This window comes from Nilaparvata lugens, chromosome 6, assembly GCF_014356525.2.
Source record: "Nilaparvata lugens isolate BPH chromosome 6, ASM1435652v1, whole genome shotgun sequence".
NCBI lineage: Eukaryota > Metazoa > Arthropoda > Insecta > Hemiptera > Delphacidae > Nilaparvata > Nilaparvata lugens.
Window position 1 is genome coordinate 54,153,929 of NC_052509.1, and position 15,134 is coordinate 54,169,062.

At 32.2% G+C, this 15,134-nt stretch overlaps 1 protein-coding gene across 2 annotated transcripts; it reads right to left on the reverse strand.

Annotated features, from left to right (window-relative positions):
- Window positions 1-1,350: 1,350 nt before the first annotated feature.
- On the reverse strand, window positions 1,351-10,389 carry LOC111043944 (inverted formin-2-like). Of its 2 annotated transcripts, XM_039431279.1 has the most exons (8): window positions 9,997-10,389; window positions 7,285-8,141; window positions 6,402-6,706; window positions 5,596-5,850; window positions 4,776-4,954; window positions 4,001-4,104; window positions 3,480-3,655; window positions 1,351-1,562 (listed from the first exon to the last, which is right to left on the reverse strand). In XM_039431279.1, the coding sequence occupies exons 2-8, from the start codon at window positions 8,108-8,110 to the stop codon at window positions 1,410-1,412; spliced, it is 1,998 nt and encodes a 665-aa protein (XP_039287213.1). In that variant the 5' UTR covers window positions 8,111-8,141; window positions 9,997-10,389; the 3' UTR covers window positions 1,351-1,409. The 2 variants fall into 2 exon arrangements, with proteins under 2 accessions (XP_039287213.1, XP_039287212.1); XM_039431278.1 differs by lacking the exon at window positions 9,997-10,389 and having other exon boundaries at window positions 7,285-8,297.
- Window positions 10,390-15,134: the final 4,745 nt, after the last annotated feature.

The window sequence follows — 15,134 nt, forward strand, 5'->3', positions numbered from 1 at the left end:
TCTATATATTGACAGACATTACATAAACACTGGTACACACTTACTTATCACATAATTGGAAGACTATAACGATGTAATACATTGATCACTTATCAGTAAGAATCACAAATCTTTCATGAGCACCGGTATTCACTTATCACATATTTTGAAGATCAAAACTTTTTAATATTACTCATTAGCATTATAACCATCACTTATTATATATTTTGGCTTCACTTTATTTTTATTCCAATATCATTTACATTCTTATAAAAATAAATAATTCATTTTTATTATCTCTGTGTTATGGATTAATTTATATTATGCACCTATTTAAATATTAGGTACACTGTGAGGGGCCCTATAATTCAAATAAATTCAATTCATCAATATAGATTACTTAAAGCTATTCAGGTTTAATGGAACTGGTTCTATAACTGATAACTTAATCGTCGAAAGAGTATTGGAATTACTCTATCTTATTTTTAAAGCCTTCCATTGCACGATTATTTATTCGATTATTAGGACCTATTATTACTTCAAGTCTCAAAAGTTACTTACATACAATGAAAATACTGGACAACTTACATCTTGTCCTTAAAAGCATTGTCGATTTGAAAATAACATTCTTGAAAAATACAGAAAACGACCTAATATCAGAGTCAGAGGCAACTCTACCCAAAGTAATAATAATTAATAATATAATACTAAACAAAGTAATAATATAATACTAAACAAAGTAATAATATAATACTAAACAAAGTAATAATATAATACTAAACAAAGTAATAATATAATACTAAACAAAGTAATAATATAATACTAAACAAAGTAATAATATAATACTAAACAAAGTAATAATATAATACTAAACAAAGTAATAATATAATACTAAACAAAGTAATAATATAATACTATACCTCTATCTATACTACAAATAGAACAGGTAATATAATATACACTCGAAATCATAACCAGACAATCAGTTATTGTCCATTGTCGTTTTTAGGAACTCAAAGATTAATAATTGTGTTTGAACTCAACAACTATTATGAAATCAACTATGAAAAATTTTAAACAAAAGATACATGGGTATTTACAGATACATAATCAGAATAAGACAATGAATTATTGTCTATCGTCATGTTTGAATATACTTAGGCTGAATAACTTCGTGAATATTTTATGAAAGACTAGTGAGTTGAATCAAATTAGAAACAATTAATCGATGTTAATATCTTACAACTATAATAATATACCGTATGGAACTTCAGACTAGACATTAAAAATTCAATCACTATCAAGACATCAGAGCAAGACAATCCATTGTCTATTGTCATTTAACTGAGCTAACTTGATGACTTCTTAAGACTAGTGTGTTAACCGTTGATGCTATCACATCTAGCACCTAGATCCAGTAGTTACTCCATCTAGTATGCCCCATTTTTCGCTTCGTTGATGAGCTGTTCGACTTTTCTGTCAAAAATTTGCCTCTTCTTCACTTTTACTACCTCGTTTTTCGTTGACTTCTCAGCTATCGATTTTGCAGCCTTTTCTTCCGTTTTCTTCATCTGATCGTTTTCCTTGAGAGAGAAAACAATATCTTTAGCAATTTGCTTTATTTCGACAATTTGGAGATTAAAATTAAGCAAACAAGAGATAGAAAGACTTAAGAAATGTATGGAAAGATACCCTAATGATGCTTGCTATTCATTTGAAACCTACATGATATATATTCCAATAATCATTGAAACTCCATGGATAAATTGAAAAAACTCGCTGAACGACATTAATGCCCCGTTTCACCAACCTTGGTCAAGGCATCTGACATGGTTAAAGTCTATCAGCTGATTAAATCAAAAATAATTCGTTCCACCAGCACCAGTTACGTTTGACCACGGTCAATCCGATGGTTAAGTTTGACTGCCGCCGAACGGGCGATCAAATTATTTGAACACGGTCAAAAGACTGGTTCGATCAATTCCCTAGCTTGTTGTACGTTACCATAATATGTTTTTGACGTAATGAAAAATTTCAAAGTTTTTAGTGCGATTGAATTTAGTTGTAGTAAGTTATTTATCAGGTTTGTTCTTGGAATCTTTTAATTAGTAAATTATTATAGTATAGAAAATAAAGGAAGATTTTGAAAAAGATTTGCTTTACTCTTTTATTACACAGTATGCCTATATTATTCAATCCTTAGATCAACCTTGCTGCTTCAATGTATCTCAGTAGAATTGGAATGTTCTTTTGTTCATGAAAAAAATTGTCAAAAATGATGGTGATTTTTAAATTCTTGGTACGAAAGTATTCAATTCAAATTTGAAATATTATTATAAATTAATGTAAATGTGTGACTATACAAAACGTCTGTGCCAGGGGCGTATATAAGAAGGGGGCCCAGGGGGATCCTGTCCAGAAATAATTAATCAGTTCAGAAAAAAGTACAGTAATCTGAATTTTTGACGGCCTGACGGTAAAGTAAAAAGAGCATTCAGCGCAAAGTACCCTCTGAATATGAGCAGCGAAACTGATACTGTATTGAGTATCATGGAGTGTTACTTTATTACAGAATTTAATTTGGATTTTCGTTTAATAATAATTATTAATTCATTAGCATTTGAAAAATTGCAATATCTCAGTAATTTCTATCCATAAAAATCAGATGTAGCCAATAGCAAGCCAGCAAAAATGTTGGACAACTTCAGTAATGTACAGCTACAAGAGTTGACCATGTTCAAATTTGACCGACGGAGTTTTGATCAATCCCGAGGTTGGTGGAACAGTTGTATGTTTGAACGAGTGATCAAATTTTGACCATGGTCTAATTGACCATGGCTAGGCTATATTTGATCGAGGTTGGTGAAACCGGGAATAAGGGTTTGAAAGCTAAAATTATTCATAATTGATCAAAAATAATACATATTTTCGCAATGTTTCCAAATTCATCAAAAAAGTTAATTTTTCTTTTAATCCTTCAACCCTAAAACTTTTTTTAGCAGATGTACTCTGCTGCTGGGGGGCTCTTAATCAATCAGCTTATCTCACGAGAAATATTATTTAGAAATTTTAATCAACTTTTGAAAATATCTGATTTGACATGACATAATAAATGGTATATCATTCTAAATTGAAGTATATCAGAATTTTCAAAGTTAATCATTATTTTACAGTTTTAAGTGATTAGTGAGTGTTATTTTGTTATTCAATTTGGTTTGTAAACAATCTAAATTGGGACTTTTCTGTTTTCAAATGTTTGGACTAAAAATTGGATTTGAATTCAAGTGTATGGAACATAACCTACTTTCTGGACTATTTATATTGTGTGAATCAAAATAAGGGGAAGACACAGTTTTGGGCATATTAGTCCTTCTCCAATAATTTTAGAAAATTGTGTTCTGTTTATCAATAAAAAAATATAAACTATGCTTTTATGCTTTTGTACTCTGAAGCGCAGATATTTTATGAAGCAATGATAATATTATTATTGTAATACTTACTTGCATAACTTTGTTGACTTTGGTGAAGAAGTCAGCAAACAGCTGATAGCAGTCATTCAGTTGAAAAGCAGCAGGCTCCTCACAGAAGTGAACTGCCAGTTGAGATTTCACCTCTCGAATTTTCTTCAATTTCTTGACTAGACAATGCACCTGTTGTTTCGCATTGTGGAAGAAATCTGGAAATGAAAACAATAAAATTAGTGACACTATTAACAGATTTTTCAAGTATGGCTTAGGAGTTTTTAAGGGCGATCAATTATTATTTGAACAGTCTGCTGGTATAGCCACAGGGTACCACTTAAAAGATCATTATTTATCGGTTGGTTATACATTGTATCACTCTTGTAAAGTTGTAATATTCTAGCTGTTTCTTCTTCCCAAGTGAAAATCATGATTGTAAAACTGTATAGGCTACTCATATCATAGATTTAATGAATTGATACTCTATGTTCATATTGTAAATACCATAATCTCAATGCAATAAATGATTGGGTAGTAAATTTGAAGGGTATGAAACTTACCTCCGAATTGAGAAGACACTTTGCTCGATTTTATTCTCTTGCTAATGTCATTTACTCCCTCCATCAATGAGTTAACCTCCAATTCAAGGGCTGCAAACGGTGTCCTGCAAATTGAATAATATGATGATCAGTATTGCTTTGAACCCTATTATATTATTTTCACAACTTTTATAACAAATACAAAAAATACGAGTATTCAAATTGCAATCAGTCATGTTTAACAAGATATCAAAAGTCACTTATAATTTTCCAATCATCACATTCATCATATTAACTTATAATTTTCTTTGGACTCGAAGGACTGAAGATTATTCAGCCTAGGTTTGGAAAATAGTATAAAAATCAATCCAAACACCTTAACTGTCACTCCAGTCCCCATCTACTCACATCATAATTATTGGTAACAGTCATATTGAATTTGAAAAGAACTACTTCTGAATATAACATAAAAATTAAAATTAAAATTTTTCAAATAAAAGTTCAACATTTCTAAAGTTTTAAATTTATAGTGATTCATTTAGAGTATAACATCAACCTTCAAAATTCAAAAATCATTTTTCCTGGACCGAAAATCAAGTGACGAAGCAGTGTGTGACTACATAACTATAACTTTTGGACAACATTAACATTTTATCAAAACTTTTGGAGAGAAATGGTACAGGCTCAGCCTAGTTTTTCCTCCAATGTCATAATTGTTTTATGACTATAGTGTTTTATACAATGAATGAATGAATGAACATTAAAATGATGGAAGGCTATACATAACGAAACTCACTTTGACATTCTCTGGAAATCGGCAACCTTGCTTCTGAATGCTAGCATACTAGCATCATTGGATGCAGCCACATCAACCACATAGTGCAGAAATGAGATCTTTGGCTTATTGGCTCTTGTGTCAGACAGCATTGCCAGAGAGCTGATCTTGATCGCATCTGCGTTACCAGCGTAAGTTCCCTGAAGAAAAAAGTACAATAATTATTATAATAATGCACTGTATTATTATTATTATTGAATGCATACCGTATTCCAAGTTGAAAACTAAGGAAAATATATTTCAATGTATTCAAATATCATTACGAAACCGTTTCGAAATATTAATATAAATATAAATCATCTTTAACAAAATGGAGAATTGAAAATGAAAAATTGGTCACTTTGGCCTTAGGCCTATATTTCAAGGACAATTCAACATAATAGATCGAAATTTTAAGCTCTCACACAAAAATATTTATTGTAAAAGTAAAAATCATTCACTTGGATTATTGATGAAGTAATTAAATCTACTCACAGCAATCAGTTTTATGATAAGTGGATAACCATCTGTGATTGCTTTTATTAGGCTACGTCATAATGCAATATCATCTCAAAACCGTTTCGAAATATGGTTATTATATGGATCATATAGAATAAAAAGGACTGTTGATTCATCTTGAATCTTGATGAATGTATAGTAATTATATAATACCAATGTGTGATGTGAGACATCTTGTAATCAAAAAGTAGCCTATGTCTTCCAAGGTTCTCAACCAGAAGTAATACACTACTGTAGAGTGAAAATCATCCACCTGGATTACTGAAAAATAAAGTCTACTCACAGCATTCAGTTTGTTCCCAAGTTGCAGGATGAGCAACAAGAACTGCTTGAGACTGCAATCATTAATGAGGAACTCACAGGTTTCAATCACTTTCTCCAGATGCTCAGATGCGTCAGAGTATCGTTCATGGAATTCTTGTTTGAAGAGCATTGCCTGCACCCTCAGTTCGTAGTCGGCGATGTCAGACAGGTGCAGGTAGAAGATCTCAGCTTCCCCAAGGTTTTTGCTACTGGAATGGGCGCGTATTTCAGCAATCTGAAAGAATGAGAAAATCATTTGAAATAATTTTAAAAAATTGAGAACCGAGTATATGGGCTGAATCATCAATTTTGACAAAATTAATTATTCATTTTTTGTAAAATTCAACAACCGTAGACTATCATTCATCAACAGAATTGTTTGATTTGTAAATGCTGTTATTAGGTTGAAAAATGTATTTCTTATTTTTAGAACTGGTGGCTGGAGCTCAAGGCTTCTTTTTCCGGTCAAGTCAAAAACTATTGTATTCTTAATAATTTGTGAAAATATGAATTGTATTTTATTGTATCAAAAAATTCATTTTTCATTATTAATCAATGGAAAATCAATTTTTAATAATAGAAATTTGGAAAAGAATTATCCCTGAAACTGGAAGTGTCCACAGAGAAGAGATTCTCTGTGAAGTGTGTGAAAGATCCTCTTCTCTGTGAAGTGTCTTAACAAATAGGGTAGCGTATGTAGGTACTGCATGAAATGTATAACTATACATTCTAAACTTTTGAATAAAATAATACACTTTTGAGATGAAATTTCAATAGAATCCTCACCTCTTTCTTTTCGGGCATGAGTTTCATCAACGATTTCAGGTTCTCCACAGGTAGACCAGCGCCATTTTTAATCGAGTCCAGGACAAACTCAACATTTTCCTTGAACTGCTTGAGGAATATGTTGACCAGAAAACTGCGCTGGCTGTCCAACAGGTTCACTTTCTGCACCTTCTTCTCTGCCAGCTGATTCTTGGAGGCATCAGCTGACTTTGTCGGCTGTTGCTGGCAGAACAGCTCCTCCATCTCGCTAAAGTCCACTTTCAGAATTGGCAGTTGTACTTCCGAGTCTGACCACAAGGATTTTGCTGTGATAGAAAACAATAAATTATTATGAATGGAGATCATATAAAAAGTTGGAAAAATAACTAAGTTTGATCACTATCAACTGGAAGACTACATATTATTGGTATTGTAGTTATTAAATTGTATTCAAATTATTGTCATTCTTTCAATGAATCCACAAATCTGAACTTCTCCAATAGACTAACTACTGGTTGAATGAATCGAACAAGTGGAGCATATTATTTATATTGTAGACTAATATTATTATACCCCAAGAATTGTTCAATCAATTTTTAGAAAATAATAGAAATGGTGAGCCTTTACTTGTGCATTTATTTAGAAATCTATTGATCAGCCCCCTTGACATTGAATAAATTAACCTGTTGGTATTTATTGGAAGAAAGAGGTTCCTGATTATAAATTCTTCTATCTGTACTAATAGCCCAGAAATAAGTACTTTAATATGTATTATAATATTTCAATGAACTTGCATTGATTTTTTAGAACAATGAAGCTTTAATCGAAAGACTGGAAAATCAAATTAAATACAATAAAACAGCTAGAGAAATGAAGGGGAATAGGAAAATGAATTAAAACTCACCAATCTTCTGCTTGGGAACCTTGGTCCAGTTGAGGGTCTTCATCTTGATGGTGCTCTGTTGCGGCAATGTCTTGCTTTTCCTCAACACTGCATTTCCAACTCCTGGCTTCATGCTGGGGAAAGTGGAGGCGCCCATCATTGGAGGAGGTGGCGGCGGGGGAATTGCTCCCATTGGCAGAGGGGGTGGCGGTGGAACTGCTCCAACCTTGAGAACTGGCAGTGGTGGTGGTGGGGGAATAGCTGCCGTTGGCAAAGGGGGTGGCGGTGGAATAGCTGTGACCTTGACATCAGCAGCTGGCTTTGCTTCGGCGTCCTTGTGAACAAAATTTGGCAGCAAAGATTTCTCCACCAGTGCTGGCATGGCGGGGAGTGGTGGTGGGGGTGGAATTAATAGTGACATCTTTGCAGGCTTTGCAACAACATCCACCTTCTTGGCGGCTTCCTTAGTGTCAACCTCAACATCATTCAACTCTAAGGCCGACTTGAGGTCAACTCGTATCTTCGAGAACATCTCCTTCAAACTACTGCTAGATTCGCTCTTCTTCAAGCTTGAACCAGCTTTTTTCAAGTTCGATTCACTTCTCTTGTAGCTCGCACAACCAAGAGTCTGAGTCGCGGCACCAACAGTTTGTATGACATTTGCACAGTTGCACTTGCAACAGCCAATGGTTTGAGTTCCGGCATCAACTCCTCTCGAAATAGTTTGTATGCCAGTTGTTGCAGTTTCTACTGCTTCGGATTGAGTAGAGTTATCGGCGAAGCCTGGAGTGACTTGTAGGCCAGTGACACTCTTGTCAACTTGTAATCCCTGAGGTCTAGGAGCCATCTTCACGTTCGATGTAATAGCAGCTGGTTATCTGAAAACAAAAATACCTTGTCATATCACACATTCAAAACAAACAATAATGCAAGTATTATGATGAACTGTAATCAATACCTGAATAAAACAACTTTTTGTGTAGTTGAGAAGTTGATATCGTGGTAATTATTCATATTGAATGAAAAAGACTAAGAAATTGTCAAAAAACCACAGATTTATTGATACTTAGAAAGACCGGTTTCGGTTATTACACCATTGTCAATCTCTGATAAACTAAAACTAAATACAACAGCAGCAGAATTAATACTAGTAGGCGAGTCCTTTTCATTCAATATGAAAAAAACAACTCAGTTTAAACCTAAGAAGAAAGGTTCACAGTTTATTTATTCTGAAATTGATGAACTACTTCTGCTTGCTGCACCATCATCAATCTATTGAAAACGACTTATTTATTAAGCCTAGTAAACATTATGAACTATAACTTGTAACTAAATAAATTCATGAACTATATTATTCATAAAGATAAACTCATTAAGCTTGTTTAGTGAAGTTCATTTTTAACGAATCAATAATATTTAAATAAATATTGAAGAACCTTATATGAATCAATTCAAACGTTTTTCAATCCAACCCAAGTTTTTAATGTCATTAAGAACATTACATTAATAGTAATAGTTCACAAAGTAGCATGAATAGATAAATAATTATAAAATGAAATCTCAATCTGCATAAATAATTTATCATAGGAAAATGAATAAGGCGATACTACTATCACAGCAATCATTTCAGATATACGATCATGGTCTAGTCAACCCTAGACTAGACCATGATACTCATCGTGAACTGAACGGTTACTGAAACAGTGGTCGGACATTCACATCTATATTCCTCTAACAACATTGAGTTCAAGTTTCCGTTCCGTTTCATTCAACGTTTTCTCTTCTTAAAATAACCCTAGCCTACTATACTACGTAAACTCTTTGAAAACTGGAACTAGCTAATAGAGGCTGATAAAGACCAAATCTCGTGAATGCTTGGTTGAAACCAAACTATGGAAAACATTATTTAGCTGAATTGATAATTAAAAACGAACATTACACTACAATAACGCTTATAAAAATCGATTTAGTTAAGCTTCAAGTTTTTGTAAAAACTAATATCAAAACTCTTTGAAACTGATAATAAAATATACGACTACAGACATTATGCTATACTTTAGCATAAATATTCAAATGCAAGAATAACTAATCAAAACTATCAAACAACAGAACTGAATACTGAAATTAACTAATCAAATAACCAATAAATTTGATTATTCAATAAATCATTAACTCTAATTCTGAACATCAAACATTTTATGAACAGGTCATCCAATCTACGCCTTCATGTTCCGTGACCTTCAATAAGGTTATAAGAATACTAATTAATACAAGACTTGGAATACAAAAAATGTAATGAAATACTGTACATAATGAATCTACACACTAATATGAGCTGTTTGGTATTTAGAAGAATTTAACAAACATAGAATTAAGCTACTTCAATATAATCAAACTGGAACTTTAAATTCAAATGACAAACGTCAAAAATCATTAACCGTTGGCCGGTACCGTTACCGCTTACTTTACTTTTAGATAGAAAAACTTTTAATCAATAATTGAACTATCAAATAAACTATAATTTCAAATCAAACTGTATGAATTTATCAAAATCCCAACTAAAACTTCCAGCTATTAAGAATCATAACTGAAAAGATTCAGTTTATCAAAATCCTAATCAAATAATTCTAACCAAAACAAAAAGGGCTTATCTGAATCCTAACCATATCGATTGAAAGAAAGTTGAATGAAACAAAAACAAATTTGGAAAGTAAATTGAAATTATTTACTCACCACACAGTAGGCTTAGATATCCGTTTATCCAGAAATGCACAAGAAACAAACCAGTTTCTATAAACTGAACAATTCACAGCACCGATATTCACCGAATTAAAATTTAATTTATATATACCAATAGAAATAAATTCCAATGTATCAAACAATTTACTAAATAATATTACTATTCAATCTTTATAATACACAAGCAAATTCAATTTGAATGTTTAAAATAATTTAGAAATTTGATAACCGTTTTGAGGAGCAAGAACACTTGTTCAGTCTCGGAAAGTCGGGAATCAACTGAGCTCCGCTCGGAAATACCCACCGGTATTTATAGGCTCTACGGAAAATGACCAAACAAAATGGCGGACAATACCAGAAATTGAGAAAAAATTCCTGTTTTCAGGTAAATTCAATATTTTTTCTGATATTTACTAAAATTTCATTTAAAGAAAGGAATGACAAGTATTTCCAAATAAATAATAGAGAAATTTAATAAAATTGCAATTTAGATAGCTTTAAATTAGGATAGAAAGCAATTTGGAGGCATAACTGCCCGAAATGAGATCATTAGGATCTTGTCATTTTCATGGTGTTTCACTCTGAAGATATATTTTTTATATTAGATGAATTAATAATAATTGATTCCTTCTTACTGATTCTCTATCATTTTCAAGTTTGTTTAGCTTTTAAAAATTAAGGAAACCCTTAGGCTGAGTTAGACCACGTGGCTACATAGTAGGCCTAACAGGATTCACGAATTGAAAAAAGATTTAGTTACCTACTCAATAAATTCAATCAATGAGTTTTAAAATTATATTAGTTTAAATCTATGAATCTGTAGGTTAAAAGCTTGCAACAGTTTAAAAGTTAAAAAAAATGTTTTATAAAATCTTGAATTTTTGTTTTATAAGCAAGTCATGGGCTGAGGTAGGTCAATCTTATTATTCCAGAACACGTGCGTTCATCGATTGAATACAAAATTAATTTGAACTAACGTAAATGAATTAACAGTATTCCATATAAATCTGAATTTGTTAGAAACATTCAATTTTGTAAATAGAAATAAGAATTGGTACTACTTGTTTATTCTATAGATGCCTGCAATATTGTTTCATGGGTCTGTATGGGACTACGTATTTAAAGTTTACCATAAACCGTAGTGCGGTAGTAGGCTTATGCTTCAAGCCTAATGTTTTCAAAATTATAAGAATTCCTTATACCTACAAATTTTTTGTTGACTATAAGCTTTATGATATCGACTTTCAAATTCAAAATAGTAAAGCAAATTTGTGGCTTCATTAGCTGTGAATCTCAAATTAGCGTTAGTTCTATAGGCCGATTAGGCTGAACCTATTAGGTGTACATTCAAGTCTCGTGACAAATAAATCTAATTCACAATATAATTAATGAAGCATATTTCAATTTGTGTCAAAAATGGTATTTTCATTTATCTATTTGTAAAATTCAGTATTACGCCAAATGCTTACCAATTTTCAAGTGTAGGCCATGTCTTAATTTACTGATGTTGGAATAATATAGGCCTACGCCTACAAGTATAAAATAATTGTGTAAAGCTTATTAAGAAAATTGTGTTTTAAAAAGAGTTTTTTCCCATAAAATACATTTTCTCAATTGTTTCGTTCTCATATTTGTAACTATAGTATTGAAGTCTTGAAATAGTTTGGGAAACTAAGCACACTGGGTTTGAAAAAAAATGATGGACTAGGCTAGATGTCAGATTGTGGGCTACCTGATAAAACACTGAAACACTTCCACATAATAATTATTCTTAATAATATTATCTCAAACTTAAAAAACTTATGTGACTGTTCCGCAAAATTTTAATATGTGATACTGCTGGCAAAATAGCAGAAGCAAAAATTTAATCCATATGATTATTTTGTGTACCTATCACATGACTCAATTTTTGAGGAAAGTTTGCGAAAAGCATATGTTTACTAGTATTTCGGAAACTGTTGAAGAGTAGTAACACACTATTTTGGGAACGAGTATTATAATATTTCTTTCTTCATGAAAAAAGTTATATTATGCTCAGTAAGATGTTGCATTTATTAAATATTATTGAATAAAATCAATAATTCTATAGTCTTATTTTTGTCCTTTTAAAATGTATTACCGAAAACGCAAATTTGATTGAATAAAATCAATTATTCTATAGTCTTATTTTTGTCCTTTTAAAATGTATTACCGAAAACGCAAATTTGATTGAAATGCATTTAACATGCTTTGAGGATTTAATGTTGCATTAGACAGATTCATTTCATGGTCAGCATTACTTCTTATTACTGCTTCAACGATTTCCATTCAATTAATACTGACAAAATTAGCTGAATCTTAGAAGCTGGAAATGTCACGTGTACCTTGCTCTCACTAAAAATTTCAAAGAGTGTAGTAGATTTGAGAGAGTAGCCTGTTCTGCTTATCTAAGAATGTCTTGTACTTAGCTAGCTAATAAAATGAATGAATAATATCCCTTCAGTATCAATATTTATAATGTAATTTCATAATTAAGGTACCATCAGATTGATATTTTATTCCATCATTAGAGAATGTTTCGCTCCGCAAAACTGAGTCTGTACTAGAATTCACCATCAGCAATATCTAGTTTCTCACTGGTCAGTCCAATAGAAAGGAGTGAGATGACGCAGAGTCGTCAGCCAATGAGAACACGTTGCACTTGTAGCTAAAATGAACAAAATGGAGTCTATGTGGTGACGTAAAGGCATTAGCCAATGAGAAGGCGTTGAAGGCGTGTCACATTCAAGTGTACTCGCACGTGATTGGTCGACTTTGTAGTAGAAGATACCTCGACTAACATTGAATTTGGTGTTCCGTCAGCATAGTTATACTGTTCATACATGATAGATTACCGATGCATCTATATCACATTTGGTGATCAATTTAATATTGGCATAATAGGCACGATTGCCAGCTATTATATCATCACTCAATCTGTTAGCATTATTTACATCAGCACCAAGGTATGAAAATTGCTGTGTACTTTTAAAAGATAATCCAAGTACCTTGGCTCCAGCTTCATTCAACGCCATTGGGACTAACCTGACAAGCTTCGCACTCCTTTCTGCTCCATGTAACAGTATAGACCATTCAATTCAATATAAAGGCGATTTTAATTTTTTTTTTCAAAGTAAAAGCTGTATGGATTCCAAGAGAAAAAAATAAAATATTAATAACACAATACTATCTTTTATCTAAGGTACTCGGCTGTTATAGTCTTCATTTTTTCACTTCATATGATTTCAATCCAATGAATAGGTATTTCGTAGAATCTGAATTTCTATTACGGATTAACAATTAGACGTCTACGAGTAGACACGTGAAATTATACAAAAATTACTTTTTTTGTTGTGAAATGGAACCCTGTCACTTCCGATGAGAAGCTTCAAGAAAAGTTGAACTATCTCTAATGATTTTCTAAGAAATAGCCTAAACGTCTCATCTTAAATTCGTTATAGAGTTTCATCCCTGAGAACAAAGTCGAAACTTCTGAATTCAATCCAAATGCTCAGTTTAAGAACTGTATTCAGTTATTAATACAGTCTCATATAGAGTGGAGAAAATCGTTAATCAGAACATTTTTGTGAATAATACAAATTATCACGATTATAATCATTAGTTTGTTCTAGATTCCAGAAAATACCGATTCATATCTCGAGACAAAGTTATTGCGGGTACTGATATGTAATTGATATTATCTTTTCTATTAAACTGACAAACATCCCAATTTACTATTCAACTCTTCATATTTTCGGGATCTAATCAATAATATCTGAACCTTATCTGGTTCAGAAACATCCAATTCGTTACTTAAGAATTATTACTTTTGCATGGGTGCCCAAGCCTTCAGGAGAAAGCTCGCATTGTAGAACAATTCAATTCAATGAGCCGTTTCTATTATTGTACCTGGGCAAGTAAACAATATCGGGTTATCCCAGATCTAAATTAATCTTCAGTGGTTGTCGATGGGTGAACCAAGCTCACGGCGGGCTTTCCCAGGATAATCCAATGTCGAAAGTTATGACGTGTTTCGATGGATTACGGAAATACTCAAAGTCTATGGTGAGATCCACTTTGACCTTTTAGCATTCTTTTCAAATAATATTAATGCTTCCCCTACAACCGATACCGACAATTCTTAGTGAATCTCACGATAGAAACTATACACATGATTAAAATATTGATTGGAAACTTTTTTGTCTCAAAACTAGAAGATTGGAGATTGAAGCGGATTTGTGGCTCATAAAACAACTGCCGTATTATTTCACAACATGTTTACTCCCTACTATATTGTTCTATCCATCGACTTTGGAATTTATAAATCTATCCTTAGGGACTTTCTCAGCCCAGCACGCTTCGATTGCCTAGCCACCAAAACATAGCTAATCAGAAATTGTTGCTTCTTGCTTGACAAACATTGAATAAATGTCAGACTAATTTGATAGTATTCAATATTTTTAGATTGATATATTTGGGATAATAAGGAAAAAAAGAAGAACTATCCCTTCTGTGACATTTATATAATATCAAGTTCCCAAGAATCGTTATCTTCTATGATAAATCCTATACCATAATCTTTTCCATGATAATAGTTTATTGATTTGAATGAATATGATATTATATTTCTGTTTTCAATCTTTTTATTTGTGGAATAATGGATGATTCAGAAAATATCCGGCTTCTGCCTCCAATACAAAAGAAACTGGTCAGTAGTCCTTTCAATAACTGCTTGACCTTTTTTTGGTTTGGGACCTCCCCAAAACTCATAGGTTGAAGTCTGCATTGAAATTCCCTTTAGAAACCCTTGATAACTTTAGGTCTAGAAATCACTTCCTGGTGCTCCATTACATTTGATGACTCCATAAATTCAATCTATCAGACTTACTACACCCGGTTGCACAAAAGTCTGTTAACTTTCAATATCGATTAAATGTCATGAGAACCAATATTCTCAATTGTTCACGTGGAACTTAATCATGCTTCAAATTTAACAGGCTTTTGTGTAACCGAACTTTCGTGTGAATTAAACTTAAATCCAATTGAATTCAACCATCGTAAAATTATGGCATCGTATGACGTTGAATTTTCAATGTTGAATTTTATATTCATAA